The sequence below is a fragment of the Erpetoichthys calabaricus genome, chromosome 11 (genome assembly GCF_900747795.2).
Source record: "Erpetoichthys calabaricus chromosome 11, fErpCal1.3, whole genome shotgun sequence".
NCBI lineage: Eukaryota > Metazoa > Chordata > Cladistia > Polypteriformes > Polypteridae > Erpetoichthys > Erpetoichthys calabaricus.
Window position 1 is genome coordinate 86,622,234 of NC_041404.2, and position 20,539 is coordinate 86,642,772.

Sequence of the window (20,539 nt, forward strand, 5' to 3'; positions counted from 1 at the left end):
CTTAGGGTCATTGTTTTGTTGGAAGGTAAACCTTCGGCCCAGTCTGAGGTCCTTAGCACTCTGGAGAAGGTTTTTGTCCAGGATATCCCTGTACTTGGCCGCATTCATCTTTCCCTCGATTGCAACCAGTCGTCCTGTCCCTGCAGCTGAAAAACACCCCCACAGCATGATGCTGCCACCGCCATGCTTCACTGTGGGGACTGTATTGGACAAGTGATGAGCAGTGCCTGGTTGTCTCCACACATACCGCTTAGAATTAAGGCCAAAAAGTTCTATCTTGGTCTCATCAGACCAGAGAATCTTATTTCTCACCATCTCAGAGTCCTTCAGGTGTCTTTTAGCAAACTCCATGCGGGCTGTCATGTGTCTTACACTGAGGAGAGGCTTCCGACAGGCCACTCTGCCATAAAGCCCTGACTGGTGGAGGGCTGCAGTGATGGTTGACTTTCTACAACTTTCTCCCATCTCCTGACTGCATCTCTGGAGCTCAGCCAAAGTGATCTTTGTGTTCTTCTTTACCTCTCTCACCAAGGCTCTTGTCCCCCGGTAGCTCAGCTTGGCCGGACGGCCAGCTCTAGGAAGGGTTCTGGTCGTCCCAAACGTCTTCCATTTATGGATTATGGAGGCCACTGTGCTCTTGGGAACCTTAAGTGCAGCAGAAATTTTTTTTGTAACCTTGGCCAGATCTGTGCCTTGCCACAATTCTGTCTCTGAGCTCTTCAGGCAGTTCCTTTGACCTCATGATTCTCATTTGCTCTGACATGCATTGTGAGCTGTAAGGTCTTATATAGACAGGTGTGTGGCTTTCCTAATCAAGTCCAGTCAGTATAATCAAACACAGCTGGACTCAAATGAAGGTGATCTCAAGGATGATCAGATGAAATGGAAAGCACCTGAGTTAAATATATGAGTGTCATAGCAAAGGGTCTGAATACTTAGGACCATGTGATATTTCAGTTTTTCTTTTTTAATAAATCTGTAACAATTTTAAAAATTATTTTTTTTATCTATCAGTATGGGGTGCTGTGTGTACATTAATGAGGGAAAAAATTAATTTAAATGATTTTAGCAAATGGCTGCAATATGACAAAGAGTGAAAAATTGAAGGGGGTCTGAATACTTTCCATACCCACTGTATGTGTATATCTATATCTATATCTATATATATATATATCTATATACAGTGATCCCTCGCTATATCGCGCTTCGCCTTTCGCGGCTTCACTCCATCGCGGATTTTATATGTAAGCATATTTAAATATATATCGCGGATTTTTCGCTGCTTCGCGGGTTTCTGCGGACAATGGGTCTTTTAATTTCTGGCACATGCTTCCTCAGTTGGTTTGCCCAGTTGATTTCATACAAGGGACGCTATTGGCAGATGGCTGAGAAGCTACCCAACTTACTTTCTCTCTCTCTCTCTCTTGCGCTGATGTAGGGGGGTGTGAGCAGGGGGGCTGTGTGCAGCTGCTTCCTGAAGGACATGCTGCACAGTGTTTCGCATACTTAAAACCTCAAAGGGCACGTATTGATTTTTGACTTTGTTTTTCTGTGGCTCTCTCTCTGTCTCTTCCTGCTCCTGACAGAGGGGGTGTGAGCTGCCGCCTTCAACAGCTTTGTACCGGCGGTGCTTCGCATACTTAAAAGCCCTATTGATTTTATTTTTTGACTGCTTGCTTTGCACTACTTTGAAAAGGAAGATATGTTTGCATTCTTTTAATTGTGAGACAGAACTGTCATCTCTGTCTTGTCATGGAGCACAGTTTAAACTTTTGAAAAAGAGACAAATGTTTGTTTGCAGTGTTTGAATAACGTTCCTGTCTCTCTACAACCTCCTGTGTTTCTGTGCAAATCTGTGACCCAAGCATGACATTCTAAAAATAACCATATAAACATATGGTTTCTACTTCGCGGATTTTCCTATTTCGCGGGTGGCTCTGGAACGCAACCCCCGCGATGGAGGAGGGATTACTGTATCTATATATCTATCTATATCTATATATCTATATATCTATATATATATCTATATATCTATATATATATCTATATATCTATATATCTATATATATATATATCTATATATCTATATATATATCTATATATATCTATATATATATATATATATATATATATATATAGTAATCCCTCCTCCATCGCGGGGGTTGCGTTCCAGAGCCACCCGCGAAATAAGAAAATCCGCGAAGTAGAAACCATATGTTTATATGGTTATTTTTATATTGTCATGCTTGGGTCACAGATTTGCGCAGAAACACAGGAGGTTGTAGAGAGACAGGAACGTTATTCAAACACTGCAAACAAACATTTGTCTCTTTCAAAAGTTTAAACTGTGCTCCATGACAAGACAGAGATGACAGTTCTGTCTCACAATTAAAAGAATGCAAACATATCTTCCTCTTCAAAGGAGTGTGTGTCAGGAGCACAGAATGTCACATAGATAGAGAAAACAATCTCTAGCAAACAAATCAATAGGGCTGTTTGGCTTTTAAGTATGCGAAGCACCGCGGCACAAAGCTGTTGAAGGCGGCAGCTCACACCCCCTCCGTCAGGAGCAGGGGGAGAGACAGAGAGAGAGAGAGAGAGAGAGAGAGAGAGAGAGAGAGAGACAGAGAGAGAGAGAGAGAGACAGAGTTCGTTTTTCAGTCAAAAATCAATACGTGCCCTTCGAGCTTTTAAGTATGCGAAGCCTCTGCAGCATGTCGTTTCAGGAAGCAGCTGCACAAAAGATAGCAACGTGAAGATAATCTTTCAGCATTTTTAGAAGAGCGTCCGTATCGTCTGGGTGTGCGAACAGCCCCCCTGCTCAATCCCCATATGTCAGGATCACAGATAGTCAGCGCAAGAGAGAGAGAAAAGTAAGCAATCTAGCTTCTCAGCCATCTGCCAATAGCATCCCTTGTATGAAATCAACTGGGCAAACCAACTGAGGAAGCATGTACCAGAAATTAAAAGACCCATTGTCCGCAGAAATCCGCAAACCAGCAAAAAATCCGCGATATATATTTAAATATGCTTACATATAAAATCTGCGATGGAGTGAAGCCGCGAAAGGCGAAGCGCAATATAGCGAGGGATCACTGTATATATCTATATCTGTATATATATATCTATATCTATCTGTATATCTATATCTATATATCTGTATATCTATATCTATATATCTATATCTCTGAGATAGATAGATATACAGATATATATATAGATATATAGATATATATATATATATAGATATATAGATATATATATATATATATATATATATATATATATATATATATATATATATATATACAGTGGAACCTCTAGATACGAGTTTAATTCGTTCCAGCACTGAGCTTGTATAGCGAATTTCTCATATCTAGAACAAACTTCCCCATTGAAAATAATGGAAATCCAGTTAATCCGTTCCGCACCCCAAAAATATTAACATAAAAATCAATTTTTCTAACAAATAACACTGATAAATAATATATACTGTAGTCTACCTTTAATAAATAACACTGGTAAATAATATAACTGATTATTAAAAGAATCAAAACAGGTGTCCAAAGTGCAGTACAGCAGTCAATAAATCTTTAAATAAATAATCGTTAAAACAGTTGTGAAGTGGAGGTTTAAAATACACAAGAATAACAATCCTTTAACACGACGTTAAAACGTCAACAGGAAGCAGTCTTTAAAAACAGATGACAATCCCCGGTGCTTCTTCTCCGTTAGCCTCAGCGTCTCATCTGCTTCTCCCATGCGGGCTCTGCAACAGGCGAGACACTCTTAATGCAGCTGACCTTCTCTACACCGTCCTGCTTCAGCTGCATTAAGCCTGTTCAGCTCACTGTTCAGCTACACGCGAGCCTGCACTCGCTCGCTCTCATGCACCGACTTCCTACTGCTGCTGCTGCTGCTTCCTGCCTCCTCCTGCAACCTCCATTCTCTCTTCTCTTCTCTCCTCTCATTTACTTCTTCTCCCCCTTAACCGGCTCGCGCTTCTCTATATATGCGGGGTGGACATGGCAGCTGCAGCCCATCAGCCACAGGAACAATCATGGATGTGGGCAGCCAGTTTCCCACCTGTGCACTTAGGTGAGAAACGCAGACACCGCAGATCGCCCTGCGGCTCACTACTGCTACCACGCCCCCTCGCTAAGCCGCGAGCTATACCCACAGCCTGGCTCGTGGCTCGTTACGCGAGCCAATGCTCGTATTTAGATCTGAATTTTTCGCTCATACTTTCCTCTTATCTTGAATTTCTCGTATACAGAGGTGATCGTATCGCGAGGTTCCACTGTATGTATATATATATATATATATATATATATATATATATCTATACTAATAAAAGGCAAAGCCCTCACTGACTGACTGACTGACTCACTGACTGACTGATTCACTCTTCACTAATTCTCCAACTTCCCGTGTAGGTAGAAGGCTGAAATTTGGCAGGCTCATTCCTTACTGCTTACTTACAAAAATTAGGCAGGTTTCATTTCGAAATTCAAAGCGTAATGGTCATAACTGGAACATATTTTTTGTCCATACACTGTAATGGAGGAGGCGGAGTCACGTATCGCGTCATCACGCCTCCTACGTAATCACGTGAACTAAAAACAAGGAAGAGATTTACAGCACGAGTCGCACGCGGGAACGAAGGTAAATGACGTTAATTTTTGACTGTTTTTTAATACTGTGTAAGCATACATATTAACACATGTGCAATTAAACGTGTGCATTTACGGGGTGATTTCTCAGGCTTAAAAGCTCACCTTTTATCAAACGCGGGAACAAAGGTAACTGACGTTGTTCACTGTCTTTTAATACTGTGTAACCATACATATTAACACATGTGCAATTAAACGTGTGCATTTACGGGGTGATTTCTCAGGCTTAAAAGCTCACCTTTTATCAAACGCGGGAACAAAGGTAACTGACGTTGTTCACTGTCTTTTAATACTGTGTAACCATACATATTAACACATGTGCAATTAAACGTGTGCATTTACGGGGTGATTTCTCAGGCTTAAAAGCTCGCCTTTTACTAAAAAGGTAAATGCAAAACTATTTTCAGTTTATTGAAACGCTCCCGTTAAGGATTGCAATAACATATTCGCGAGATAAAAGAACGAAGTAGGGGGAAATGGAGGAAGAGCCGCAAACAGCGAAGAGCAAAAAATTAATTAAACAATTGAGAACGGAGCGAGTTAAGCATACAAGCATGTTCATAAGGGAAACAAAGCACGGTGTAAAACGTAAGTTTAAATTAAGTTTATAGAAACGCTCCCGCTGCGGATTGCAATAACATATTCGCGAGATAAAAGTTTAATGAGAAGACACGAGGTATAAACGAACCACACGCTGTGGCGCAACGTTAGGGGCAACAGTTTCAACCATTCTATGATCTGCTTCTCGCAACTGAAAGACGGCACATGGCGGATGTTAGCCGACTTGCTGACCGCAACGTTAGGGGCTTCAACTATGGCGCTGACGCCACATCTCAGTGCCAACACTTTGCAGACTCTACTTAAAAGACACGCCCTCCTCACTGGACAGTTAAAAACACCAATCAAACTAACGATGACATCAAGTATTACCCAATCAAAAGTAGGAAAGGAGGCATCTTCATAAAATGCGTGTGGGATGATTTGCATGAGACGCTGCTTTAAAAAAAAAATGATAAAAAAAATACGGGATAAATCCCGTCCAGTATTGATTCAAAACGGGACGCGCAATTTCATTCTCAAACGCGGCACGATTCCGTATTTTAAAGGACGGGTGCCAACCCTACAGTGCCAGGTAACCACCCATACAATCAGATTGTGATTCAGACTAGGAATGCAATGAATGTAATTACCCCGATCTACATACAAGGCGAAAGTCTTGCAACATTCAAAGATGATGGTTTGGGATAAGTACACCATACAACATAAAACAGCTTATGAAGCCTTGAACCGAAAAAAGCAAGATCTCAGAGATCGTAAAAAATAAAATAGGAGGTAATGTCGTTTTACTCGCTGTAGATTTTAGTCAAACATTACCAGTTATTCCACGAGGGAGACCAGCAGATGAACTCAACGCGTGTTTAAAATCCATGCTTCTCCCACGCTCGGTTATATGTCGCGTGTTCTCCGGTAGGTGCACCAAAAAATGTATACATTTAAGCATGTAATGGGCAAACAAAAAATGAGGTATACCCGAAGGCACTGCAGTAGTACTTAATGTAACTTTACTTCTTAAATGTTAATGTTTTACTGTTTAATAATTTATACGCTTCTTATATGTTGTTCAAATTCTTTTATCAAAATACCACTGACAGCGCACTGCACGATAACATGGAGTGAATACACCATACGCATCCGCCCACGGCTGCCCTGCTGTGCGCAGATAGGAGTTGATTCTACAATAAAATAAAATAAACATAAAAAGAGTAAAACAATCATCACCCATAAAGCGTGTGTGTGTGTATATATGTGTATATATATATGTTGATATGTGGATGTGTATATGTATATATATATATATATATATATATATGTAGATATGTATATATATATGTGTATATGTATATGTATATATATGTTTATATGTGTGTGTGTGTATTTTATATATATAAAACACAGCAACACTCATAACAATGACAACACAATTACATTGACAATCATGTTACGTTATTTTTAAAATGTTTCCTTTTTTTTTCATAACCTCTTTAACACACTACTTCTCCGCTGCGAAGCGCGGGTATTTTGCTAGTATATATATATATATATATATATATATATATATATATATATATATATATATATATATATATATAGATTAATGGATAGAACATTTTGAGGACAGAAATAATATTTTACTGGGTGGAAAGTTAGTGCAATGGTAGTGCTGCTGCCTGGTGTTCACATCTGCATAGAGTGTAGATCTCCACAGGTGTTCCAATTTCCTCACAAAGTCCAAACACACATAGGTTAGGTGGACTGGAACTGCTAAAGGGCCTCTGTGTGTGTCTGTGTGCTCGTCCTAGCGATGGAGTAACACCCTGCCCAAGGACTGTTTCTGCCATGAGTCCAGTGCTTGCTGGGAGCAAGGCTTTTCTTGATAATGGGACTCCAGTACCTTACACCTCCATTAAAAATTGCAAGAACAGGTTAGTTGCTTTTTAAAATTTACAATATATGCTTCACTTTAGAACACAATGTCATGTGGCAAACTAATATATACCCATGACTGTGATTTCATCATTTCTCAGAGATGAATGTAGAGAGTCCTCTGGCAACATCTCACCTGTGCTGTTCTGTTTTGTGCTCTGGATTGGTGGCTCTTCCTGTGATGCCATTTGAGTGTTGGTTTTGTATAGTCTGAGTGCCAGCACACGGGTCTGAGGTAGCAGTGGATTCACTAAAGGAAAACAAAAATAAAAACAAACTCCAAATAGACAATAAAAACAGTCCAAGATATTCAACACCTAAAAACACTAGTTTGTTTTCAACTGTTGGATAATTTTAGACATTCTCTTGCCTGCTGATTTATTTTAAGCTATTTGGAGATTAAACCTATTCTGACTCAACAACCCACAGAATCAATTAAAAAACGTTTTTAAAAATCTGCTTATCCATTTATACTTTGATTACCAAGAATGACTGCACTCCAACAATGAAAAAACAGCATCAAAAGTAAAAGTGGTTGAGAGTCGCAACAGTAATGGACACCGCCGGTACCTGTGCACAGTAACAAAGATCAACAAAAGAAAAACTTTTTCTTCTCATTACCTACTAGAAGGCTCCTGCATATCCCCATTGGGCAGAGTACAATCAGGTTGACTTTCTTCCCCTTGCCCTGGGGTCACTTTGCTGTTTACTGTTTCTGAGCTGCAACCAGTCTTGGAGGTTACAGAGTGTTGTGATGAAAGATCCTGTGGGGGTTTTTGACAAGAACTACTGTTTTCTGCATCGGTGACAGTGGGTTCTGTTGATGATGATGAGTCAGCAGAGTCCATTGATGAAGAATTTGGTGTTGTAGTAGGGACAGCATACTTTGCTGCTTGTGCAGAAAGTGAGGCAGCAGGTGGATCTAAGGTGGATGAAGCACCCTGTGATCCTGATAAATGATAAAAAATGAGTAAATATTACATTACACTCAGGACAGTAGCAAGACGTTTGATTTAATTATTTGTTTATTCCATCACATACTTTAATCAAAATGGTCAGCTTACAGCACTTCTTATGGGATAAACATCGGAGATACATTTACAAGTAATATTTGTTGTGTCATTTCAGTATTCGAAGTTGAATTAGTTACTAAGTTTCCAAACCTATGTGTGAGTGTTTTGTTTCTGAGAAATTAGTTATCACGTACACAATAAGAGTACAGAGTTTGATAGACAGCTCCAGTTTTAAAGGATCACATCTGGTTGAGCACACGTATGACCTGCGCTCTTACAAACTATACTCCTGTTGAGCAGAACATTTATCCAATTTAATTCTCCACTTAACATGACAAGGACAGCTTGAAGAAGAAGAGAGAGAGAGAGAGAGAGAGAGAGAGAGAGAGAGAGAGAGAGAGAGAGAGAGAGAGAGAGAGAGAGAGAGAGAGAGAGAGAGAGAGAGAGAGAGAGAGAGAGAGAGAGAGAGAGAGAGAGAGAGAGAGAGAGAGAGAGAGAGAGAGAGAGAGAGAGAGAGAGAGAGAGAGAGAGAGAGAGAGAGAGAGAGAACCAACCTACTTTTCATCTTTAGTATTAAGGAACATTACCAGAATATTTAGCTTAACTATCTACTGATAGCTCATCAAATAAGAGCATTGTGACAACAATCAACACACTTGGCTTCAAAATCACCCAGAAAAACAGATTTTGTAAGATGGGATAAATCCATGCTAAGTCTTTGCTGCCCTTGTTTATTATGTACCAGTCAATTTGCTGACAGAAGGAAAATCAAGAAGAGCAAACAGAGATGACAACACTAATATTGTGAGATCTCAGTTTGTTGTTAAAACTGGATTGCTGTACTTGTATATTATATTTTGCAAGAGATTTCCAGAAGTGAAACCTAAACCTCCTTGTACAAACTCATATACAGTAATCCCTCCTCCATCGCGGGGGTTGCGTTCCAGAGCCACCCGCGAAATAAGAAAATCCGCGAAGTAGAAACCATATGTTTATATGGTTATTTTTATATTGTCATGCTTGGGTCACAGATTTGCGCAGAAACACAGGAGGTTGTAGAGAGACAGGAACGTTATTCAAACACTGCAAACAAACATTTGTCTCTTTTTCAAAAGTTTAAACTGTGCTCCATGACAAGACAGAGATGACAGTTCTGTCTCACAATTAAAAGAATGCAAACATATCTTCCTCTTCAAAGGAGTGCGCGTCAGGAGCACAGACTGTCAGAAAGAGAGAGGATCTTGCCTGAAGAAGGGGCCTGAGTTGCCTCGAAAGCTTGCATATTGTAATCTTTTTAGTTAGCCAATAAAAGGTGTCATTTTGCTTGGCTTTTCTCTACAGAGGAAAGCAAACAAATCAATAGGGCTGTTTGGCTTTTAAGTATGCGAAGCACCGCCGGTACAAAGCTGTTGAAGGAGGCAGCTCACACCCCCTCCGTCAGGAGCAGAGAGAGAGAGAGAGAGAGAGAGAAAAACAGTCAAAAATCAATACATGCCCTTCGAGCTTTTAAGTATGCGAAGCACCGTGCAGCATGTCGCTTCATGAAGCAGCTGCACAGAAGGTAGCAACGTGAAGATAATCTTTCAGCATTTTTAGACGAGCGTCTGTATCGTCTAGGTGTGCGAACAGCCCCCCTGCTCACACCCCCTACGTCAGGATCAGAGAAAGTCAGCGCAAGAGAGAGAGAGAGAGAGAAAAGTAAGTTGGGTAGCTTCTCAGCCATCTGCCAATAGCGTCCCTTGTATGAAATCAACTGGGCAAACCAACTGAGGAAGCATGTACCAGAAATTAAAAGACCCATTGTCCGCAGAAATCCGCGAACCAGCAAAAAATCCGCGATATATATTTAAATATGCTTACATATAAAATCCGCGATAGAGTGAAGCCGCGAAAGGCGAAGCGCGATATAGCGAGGGATCACTGTACAAATCCATACAAGGTGGCAAACACGTTTTGTCTAATAACACACAAATCAGCTAACTCTTTTCTTAGATTTTATTAATCCTTTTGGTAGGCTTTATGGATGTTTATAGAAAAAAGAAAGGGGAAGAAGGCATCACACCTCCAAGGTATATTATCCACTCAGTTTAGGAAATGGATTACATGGACAAAAACAAAATGCAGAAGCAAATGGAGTGTCTTTAAAACTAAGCAAGCAGCCCTGCTTCACTTAATAAATCTACAGTATATATAGTTCAACCTATTAAATAAATATGGGAATGGTAAGCAAGTCCACTTTCTTAGTCTGAGGAGTGTACTATGATTTATCATCAAAGACCGTTCAATTCCATTGTTATATCTGATCTTATTACCTAAAGGAGAGAGATCTAAATGTTTTCTAACCATCCATGGTGCAGCATGTGACAGAATCATTTTATATGGGCATATGCATGTAACACAAAGTACCCACTGAAATATGCTTGCTTCAGCAATGTTGATCTGATGTTTATGGACTGAATGGAATCCTGTGACTACTTACCATGCTTGCACTCATTTTCCTTTGATGCAACAGCTGTTGATTCCATCTGAACAGGAGGTACATGGGCACTATAACAGAAAACAAGGGAAAAAACTGTAATCCTTAGCCAGGTTACTCACTATATTCAGCATTATTAGATAAAACAGACAAGTGAGAGAATGCTTTCATATTTGATCCCAGGCCTTCAAAAATATTTTTTATTTGAACTCTGCCATGTTTGTTTAAAAAAGAGAATTATAAACACAGCGCATTTCAAAAGTATTCAGTCTCTTCACCAGTCATCTAATTTTGTTTTAGTAACAAAGCTTACACTAAAATGCTGTTACTGTGTATTATTTTATGGCACAGAAACTTGAAATCAGGTTTTCTAACATAATATTATTTTATACTGGAAAAAATCTTAAGAATTAAAAGGAAACATGCTACATGTAAAGGTATTCAGCCTCTGTGCTGTGGAAACTCCCAAAGCTTCAAGTGCTTCAAGAAGACACCATTGGCTCACAATTCAGTAAAATTCAACAACAAAGATGTGAATTAAAAAAAATCATCATGAACAAAGATGCACTGAGGACTTTTTGCCAACAAATTATTCAGTACAAGTATGTCAAGAAATGCTACTGGGGCTTCTTTATAGCAACAGCAATACATTTGCGTAATGCCTCACTATGACTGGGCCTGTCAAGTCAGAGCTTTTCTTTCTTTTTAGTTTTCTTATGTGTTGATTTATTTATTTAAACAGCTCTGAGCTCCTGTTAAAAGCCAAATTCCCCCTTGGGGACAAATAAAGTTCTATCTAATCAGCATCCAACAGTGAATCATTAAAATAACTCTCACATTTTCAATAGAAATCCCTCATAGTTAATGGATCATTCTTCAGGTTGTAAAACTAAAGGACAACTTTAAGAATGAAAATTAAACAGCAATCCAAAGGAAAAAAGATACAATAATACAAATGCCAAGGTTAAACAACAAAAGAATTGGGTACACAAACAAATCCAAGCATCTGAATGTCTAAGAGGGCACTGCTGGACTAGTAACAGGAAGAGGAAGCTGTTGCATTTCTATAGAAATCGGTTTTGTTTTTGATATTTTTGAACATAGAACAGATCTTTAGAAATGCTAATATCTTGCAACCCAAGAAATGACAACTTACTTGCTTGATAAAATAGAATAATGGGCTTCAGCTATCATAAAACAATTAGCATTTTTTAATAAAAAAAATTAGCATTTGAACATGAATAATGAAGAAGTTTACTATTTGGATACTGGAGAAATGGCTGGTGAAAATGGGGCTTTAAAAATGAAGCCTGGAGGCTAAAGGACTGTTGAGTCTAGCTGGCAGAGCAGAGAGCAGTGCGGAAGACTGTTGTTGGTAATATTGACGAGAAAAGGAATGGGACCCTGAATTGAGGACTTGCAAATGGAGACGGGATTTCTGGACAGTTTAGTGGACAATGAGAAGGTGTAGGAAATAAAGATGAGATATGAGCATGGGGAGGGAAGGCATTCAGTTTAAGGAACTGGAGTTTTCTTTTACTACATCTCTCTGGGCCAAAACAATAAGAGGTTTATAGATAACTGTAAATAGGTCTAGTTCAATTTCCTTTGTTTCTGTTTAATAATACATTTAACAATAAGAGGTTTATAGATAACTGTAAATAGGTCTAGTTCAATTTCCTTTGTTTCTGTTTAATAATACATTTTATTTATTTGTAGGCGCCTTTCTAAATACTCAAGGACACCGAACAATAGATAAAACACAGATTATAAACAAAACTAAAATACAAAAATTAAAATCAGACAGAGCAATTGGAGTCAACGAGAAAAGGCAGTGTTAAACAAATGAGTTTTAAGTTTGGATTTGAAAAGTGAAAATGATTCAATATTTCTAAGCTCAGACGGTAGTGAGTTCCAGAGCTGGGGAGCAGAGCAACTGAATGCTCTGCTCCCCATAGTGGTAAGACGGACGAAGGGGGCAGTCAAGTGGATGGAGGAAGAGGATCTACGGGTACTGGAGGGAATGGAAAAATGGAGGAGGTCAGACAGATATGGAAGGGCAAGGTTGTGGATAGCCTTAAAAGTTAACAGAAGAATTTTGAATTGAACGCAGAACTTAACTGGAAGCCAATGAAGCTGCTGCAAAACGGGAGTGATATGGTGAATAGAGGGGGTTCTAGTAATGATGTGGGCAGCTGAATTCTGAACCAGTCGAAGCTTATAAAGAGATTTGCGAGAAAGACCAAAGTAAAGGGAATTGCAATAATCCAGACGAGAAGTGACATGGCTACGAACAAGGATAGCAGTGGTGTGGGGAGTGAAGGAGGGGCGAATACGATTAATGTTACGCAAGTGGAAATATGCAGACTGGGAGATGTTATTGATGTGGGACTGAAAGGATAAAGTACTGTCAAGGATGACACCCAGACTCTTAACCTGTGGGGAAGGGGAGACAGAGGAACAAATGAAAAATGATCAGTTTTGGATAATGTTGATCTTGTACCAATGAGGAGAACCTCAGTTTTGTCACTATTTAAGAAAATTTGAAGAAAACCAGGATTTGATTTCTGTTATGCAATCAATAAATGAGGACCACAGAAAAAAGGAGTGAGCACAGAAAAAAGAGAAAAAAGGAGTCAAAGAAATGAGGCGCAGCGAGCACCGAAAAAAGGAAAAGGCACATAAAAAAGTAGTCAAACGCAGGCAAAGCACAAAACTAGACCCAAAAAAAAAAAAAAAAAAAAAGAGGCTTGCCCCCCCCCCCCCCCACAGGCACCGGACGGGACACACACCAAGAGGGGGATTCAACAAGCACACTAGGCAGCATAGGTGTCAGCATAGGTGGATCTCCTTACAATAAAGCACTATTAACCGTTCAACTGCAGAAAAGGAAACATATTAACAGTGAGTGCGATCCTCCTTATTACTTATCCATATTTCGCATGCTGAGAAAGAAACAAGTCATGAATACACGGTCACGGGTACAAAACGAAAAGGAAAGGATAACAGGAACAAACACACGAACACGAAAGAAACAACAAAATAGACGGCGGAGCATAAAACGCGCTTCTGAAACTCAGGGAGAAAAAATGTCTCGGATCAAAAAACGCAAAGCACAAGTAACACCGTTACAGAGACGTGCCCAAATGGACAGACACAATGAACTTAGACGCATACAGCGCGCGTCTCAAAGTGCTGCATCGAAACATGCACGATTTCAAAACGAAAGAGCTCGCGTCTCAGACATACAAAAAAGGGAGCGAAGAGAAAAAAAAAAGGAACGCAGACGTCTACAACGCGCAAATGAACTGCCAGAAAAAAAGAAAGCAAGACTCCAAAAGCAGAAAGCTCAAATGACCGACATACAAAAACGGACAAGGCTCGATACAAACAATGCACGACGTAGACTGAAACGGACTTTGCGCAAAGCGGAGGCGAATAAATTAAAAGAAAAAAATAGCGCGTCCCAAATACTGGACATGCAACAACGCGGCACTCAAACGCCAAAAGCAAAACATGCACGTCGCGGACATCAACGCCAGACACATGTTAAACGCTTACGCAAAATGGCTGAAAACGCCTTCAATAATGAATCCACTATTGAGGAAAATTCATTGGGATTAATGAATGTCATTTGCAATCATTGTCATTCACTTAACTTCCCAGAAGAAACAACTGGCAATACAAATAATGAATTTACACGTTGTTGTCAAAAGGGGCAGATTAGACTGACTCCTTTACATTCATATCCTGAATATCTACAGAAGCTTCTAACTAACGATGTGCCTGAAAGTAAAAACTTTATGAACTGCATTAGATCCTACAATAGTTCATTTGCTTTTGCATCTACCGGAGTACATATCAGGCCACCAAAAGGCAATGGCCCATACTGCTTTCGCATATGTGGACAAATATTGCATCGCATTGGAACAGTGCACCCTGAAACAAATCAACAACGCAAATATGCACAAATCTACATCCTAGATCCAGATGAGGCAATCTATCAACGAATGAACCTTCCTGAAAACAAACAATGCACAGAGCTTATATTAACAGTGAGTGCAATACTCCTTATTAATACGACCACAGTAACATAAATAACAAATGACACACAAAGCCCCATTTCTAAATGAACCGTCCGTATTAAACATACGTCATCTCAACACGTTCACAATATGCAGCATAGGTAGATCTCATTACAATGAGGCACTATTAACCGTTCAACCGCAGAAAAGGCTCCAAGTGAGTGCGATCCTCCTTATTACTTATCCATATTTCTCACGCTCAAGAACAAACAAGTCATGAATTCACGATCACAGGTAAAAAACGATACCGCTCGGATAACGGTACCAAACACAATTCACACTATGCAGCATAGGTGGATCTCATTACAATAAGGCACTATTAACCGTTCAACCGCAGAAAAGGCTCCATATTAACAGTGAGTGCAATACTCCTTATTACTTATCCATATTTCTAAAAGAAAAAATGTCTCGGCTCCAAAAACGCAAAGCTCAACTAAAGCTTCTAACTAACGATGTACCTAAAAGTAAAAACTTTATGAACTGCATTAGATCCTACAATAGTTCATTTGCTTTTGCATCTACCGGAGTAAATATCAGGCCAACAAAAGGCAATGGCCCATACTGCTTTCCCATATGTGCACAAATACTGCATCGCATTGGAACAGTGCACCCTGAAACAAATCAACAACGCAAATATGCACAAATCTACATCCTAGATCCACATGACGCAATCTATCAATCAAAGTGCTGCATCGCAACAGGCACGGATTCAAAACAAAACACCTCCCGTCTCAGACATACGTTAACGGCAAGGAAGGCTACAACGGGCTTCTCACACAGCACAGGCAAATCGATTACAGCTCAAAAACAACACGTCCCAAATACTACACATGCAGCAACGCGCCTCTCAAACGGCACAAGCAAAACATACACCAGGAAAATTCATTCGGATTAATGAATGTCATTTGCAATCATTGTCATTCAGTTCACTTCCCTGAAGAAACAACTGGCAATACAAGTAATACATTTACACGTTGTTGTCAAAAGGGTCAAATTAGACTGCCTCCTTTACATTCATATCCTGAATATCTACAGAAGCTTCTAACTAACGATGTACCTGAAAGTGAAATCTTTATTAACTGCATTAGATCCTACAAATCGGTATCCACTATGAACATTAACGGTGGCACTGCACGTGACATCCGTCTTGAAAAAATGTTAATTATTGATGAATGTACAATGGCATGAAGTCACTTACTCAACACCATTCATAAACTTCTACAAACGTTTATGAATAATAATATTCGCTTTGGAGGAAAGGTACTTTTATTAGGAGGAGATTTTAGACAGTGATTAGCTATTCTTCCAGATGCCATGCGCTCAGCTATTGTTCAGTGCACCTTAAAATACGCAGACAATTGGCATTGCTTTCAAAAGATACAGTTAGTAAAAAAAGATACGATGTCCAGAACCAGATCATAACAATTGCTTATTACAACTGAGAGAGGGTACACTCACCAATACAGATGGACTTCACCCACATATTATTACAATTCCTCAAGCCTTTATCTGCGACGACTTAGTTACAGACAGATTTGGAACAGCAATCTCATTAGACCAAATGCCCCTTTTAACACAACGCACTATATTATGTCCAAAAAATATTAATGTGGAAAACATAAATACCCAAGTCATTCCATTACTTCCTGGAGAGACACAACTCTTTCTAAGCTCTGACAAACTTGACTCTGATCACAACAATAACCATCTTCATTGACCTTACAAGTTCTGACCTGGAATTACCTTTTACACTTAAACGGCGTGTACAAAGAAATTTTCCAATAAACCTTTACACTGTGCCACACACTTTATTGTTTGCTTTCTATTTGCATCATCTACACCGTCACACTATTCTATATCTCATTCATATATCACGCTCTTTGTCATTCCCAACACCAGGGGTTGGCGAGCGAAGCGAGCAGGGGGCGGAGCCCCCTAGTTTTGAGATAAATGAGAATGAAGTTGAATAGCCACTATTTTTTCAAGAATTTTGGAAATGAAGGGTAGATTAGAAATAGGACGAAAATTACTGAAATTAGTCAGATCTGCACCAGGTTTTTTCAGTATTGGGGTTATTGCAGCAGTTTTAAAAAGATGAAGGAACAGTACCAATAGTGAGAGAAGAGTGGATTATAGCAGAAATAAGAGGGACCAGAGAGGGGAGGCAGGCTTTGACCAGAACTGTAGGGAGGAGGTGCAGTTGACAGGTGGATGGCTTAGACTTACAGACCAGATCTGAGATTTCTGAGAAAGTAGGAAGCTGAAAAGAGGAAAGTGAGCGAGTTGGTGGGTGAAATTCAAATGAAGTACTAGAGAAATCCGTACCGAGAGACTGATGAATCTTCTGGATTTTTAGCATTAAAAAAAGGACATAAGGGAATTGCAAAATTCAGTTGAGTAAAGGTAAGAAGGTAAAGAATCCGGGGGTTGTGTGATATTATTAAGCAGTGAAAACAATGACTTGGAGTTGCCTTCATTGGAAGATATAATGTGAGTATAATAGTTAGATTTAGTTTGGGTAGTACAGTCCTTGTAATAAAGTATATGGTTTTTGTACATCTTCAGTTTTTTTATACAACCATTCAAGTTGCTATCCTTTCCCTTTCAAAAACCAAAGTTCAGGTGTGAACCAGGGAGCAGAAAAGGAGAAAGAAACAGATCTAGTTTTTAATGGAGTGACAGAGTTAAGAATACCATTACGTCCAGTGTTCGAATGTGAGACCAGTTCTTCAGGAGTGGATAAATTATGAATGTCCATAAGGGAATCAATACTAGAGGAAAGAGAGTCTAAGTTAATATTCTTAATATTACGGAAAGACATGAGACGGGAAAGCTTAGTATTGGAAAGTGCAAATTTAACACTGAATGAAATAAGAAAATGATCAGTTATGGGGAGTTCATCTGCAGTACAATCAAGCAGGGTAACTCCAGGACAGCAAATCAAGTCCAAGATATGTCCTTTGGAATGAGTGGGAACATCAGTATGCTGCTGGAATCCAAAACTCTCAAGGCAGGATGTAAAGTCTCTAGTAATAGGGCCATTGATATTATCCATATGTATATTGAAATCCCCCCAGAAGTATTATGTTTGATGAAACAGTAGATAAGTGTGTAAGAAAAACAGCAAAGTCATTCAGAAAGTCATTATTTGATTTAGGGGGCCGGTAAACAGTTTCAATAATAGTAGGAATAGGTTCAGTCAATTGACACACAAGAGATTCAAATGAACTGAAGGCAGGAACAGACAACGGCAGGACTTTCCACTTCTCATGATACATTAATGCAAAACCTCCTCCCCGGCCACAGCCACAGGGTTGAGAGATGTAAACAAACCCTGGGGGACTGGATTCGTTAAGTTGGGAAAAGTCATGAGGTTGTTGCCACGTCTCGGTTAGACAGAAAAAGTCAAACTTACAATCAGTGAGGAGATCGTGGATGAGAGGCCCCTTGCTTGTAAGTGAGCAGATGTTCTACAGACCGATCACGTTTAGCAACGGTGTTAGCCGACCGGGCTAGGCTGGCTAACACACTGTGGTCAGCGACTCTGTCTAAATTACGTGGAGGACATTGAGAACTGGACCAGAAGGAGTTTATTATTTTCGAACTGTCAGCTTGGATACTCCGGTGGGACCTGCGGTGGATGTATCTCCGACGGGGGAGGAATACGATGTCTGGGTGGAGATACAGCCCAGTCAGCGTAGGCTTGGACAGGTGGAAGCGCAGTCAGAGGAGCACGGCAGGGGAGTACTGAAGCAGGCCTGTCGCAGGTAGGATAGCGAGCGACAGGAGGGACCCAAACAAACACAAACCAAATAAATATCTTACTGGTCCACATGTTAAGTGAAGATGCAGACAATTCAGATATCCAGAGAACAAAGCCGGGTAGGTTTCAAAGTGGGGATAGGCTGAAAAATAGTCCATACACAGCCAAATCTCCAGTCAAGCTAGAAATCAGTCTAGCTTTAAATGATTGAAAAATAAAACTCAACGAATAAATCTGCCCAAAATGAAATGAAAACAGTTGCTTAGTCCATTAGATTGTAAGCTAATTGTAAAAAAAAGTAAAAAAAAAAAAAAAAAGATAAAAAGTTACCGGCGAGCAGCGGTGACCAGTCACGCCAGCGTTCGCTCAGCTGGAAGAATACATTTGTGTATTCTCCGTAGACTGCTACAATTAAACTGTTCTACAACTGTTCTTCCTTTTCAAACCTGTTACAGTAAGGTTGGTACACTGGTGTCAGAAGTGGGACCTACTGACTGAGCGACCTAGGTTTGAGAATGGATGAAGAAGGTTTGCCAGAACCATCACCTGACATAATTGACTTTCAGGTGGTGACTCAGCTGAGGCCAGCAGACTACATTATGTTGTGCCGAGTGTAGAGATTGTCAGACCAGTAGCACTACCCAAGTTAAAACCTGGTCGCTTTGAATGAACTGGACCATGAGAGACTTACTGGGCATGACTGAAAGTTATAACTGATGGGAATGATTGGTCCCCAAGGAAGCAAGTGATACAATTGGTGGCAGCCTTAGAAAGAGATGCACTAAACGTTCTAGAACAGGGGTGGGCAATGTCGGTCCTGGAGAGCCGCAGTATGTGCAGGTTTTTGTTCCAACCCAGTTCCTTAACGAGAACTCAATTATTGCTGATGAAGCACATATTGCTTAAGTGACATTTTGATGCTTCATTTTAGTGGTCTCGCTTGTTAAGGTTCTCCAACCTTAATTGCTTATTTCAATCTTAAACTGCTGCATTCAGTGTTTTAATTGCTCCTTATTAGCAATAAGATGTAAAAGACAAAGCAGCCAGCAGTTCTCCAGCTAGATTTTTCCCCAATTACATCTGTGTGTGTTCATCATACACTGTTTGATTTAATAAAACACTTAATAGAAAAATGTGACAGACTGAAAATGATCTGTTTTAGGCTTCAAATCATTTGGATGATATCCTTGGAAAGGAAAAAAATCTACGATATAAGAGCCTTACATTGCACAGACTAACAAGCCATAAAATTAAATAAGGTCTGAGATTGGCAATGATTGGTTTCTAATTAAGCAATTGGGTTGGAATGAAAACCTGTAGCCACTGCGGCTCACCAGGACCGACATTGCCTACCCCTGTTCTAGAAGATGGGCTATGGGAGGACCTTATGGAATTGTTGTGGCTTCTCCATACGATTGAGCACCACTTCAGATGAACCAAATCAACTCTGGGGCTACAACAACAGCTGTACTACTGGACCAAGCTGGTAAAAGAGTGTCTTGGTACTTCTGCGGCAGAGATCCAAGGACTGGTGAGTCTGGCCTATTGGCACTTTTTGTGAACTGCCCGGCCTAAATTGGCACACAACACATTTCTAAGAGGGGTTGGCACAATGTTCACCTTAACCAGCCGAGCACATTAGAAGAACCATTAGAGGAAGCTTGGGAGTATGAACTGGCTAGTCATGACACTCTGGTGCAAGAACAGGTTGATAACTGCCCTATAGCTAATCAGACAACACCCGCCATTCAGCTCAAGTGTATGCAATGTTGAAGGAGACACTAGAGATATTGTAGTTGCTGGAGATGTGGCCACCCAGGTCACATACACTGGTTTTGCCCCCTCTGTAGGGTCTTGCTGCTAACTGTAGAAGGGGACTGACGAGACAAAACAGGTTCAGAGGAGGAGGAGCTGCTCCGGGCCCCACAGCAGCTCCCGAGATAAGAGGTAAGGACATTATTACTTTCCGGAAAATAGGGTAGGGATGGCAATGCCAGCTTGTAGTCATGCTCCAGGGCCAGACTATAACAGCATTAGTAGACACT

The 20,539-nt window shown here is 40.1% G+C and overlaps 1 protein-coding gene across 2 annotated transcripts in view; it reads right to left on the bottom strand.

The window, feature by feature from the left end:
• Positions 1-20,539, bottom strand: part of LOC114661336 (serine/threonine-protein phosphatase 6 regulatory subunit 1-like) — a 150,134-nt gene that overhangs the window by 6,260 nt on the left and 123,335 nt on the right. For both annotated transcript variants that reach the window (XM_051933870.1, XM_051933871.1), the window contains 3 exons: positions 10,650-10,717; positions 7,779-8,106; positions 7,294-7,407 (listed from right to left, as the gene is read on the bottom strand). In XM_051933870.1, the coding sequence (XP_051789830.1) occupies positions 7,294-7,407; positions 7,779-8,106; positions 10,650-10,717 (510 nt within the window). The remainder of the gene's footprint in view (positions 1-7,293; positions 7,408-7,778; positions 8,107-10,649; positions 10,718-20,539) is intronic.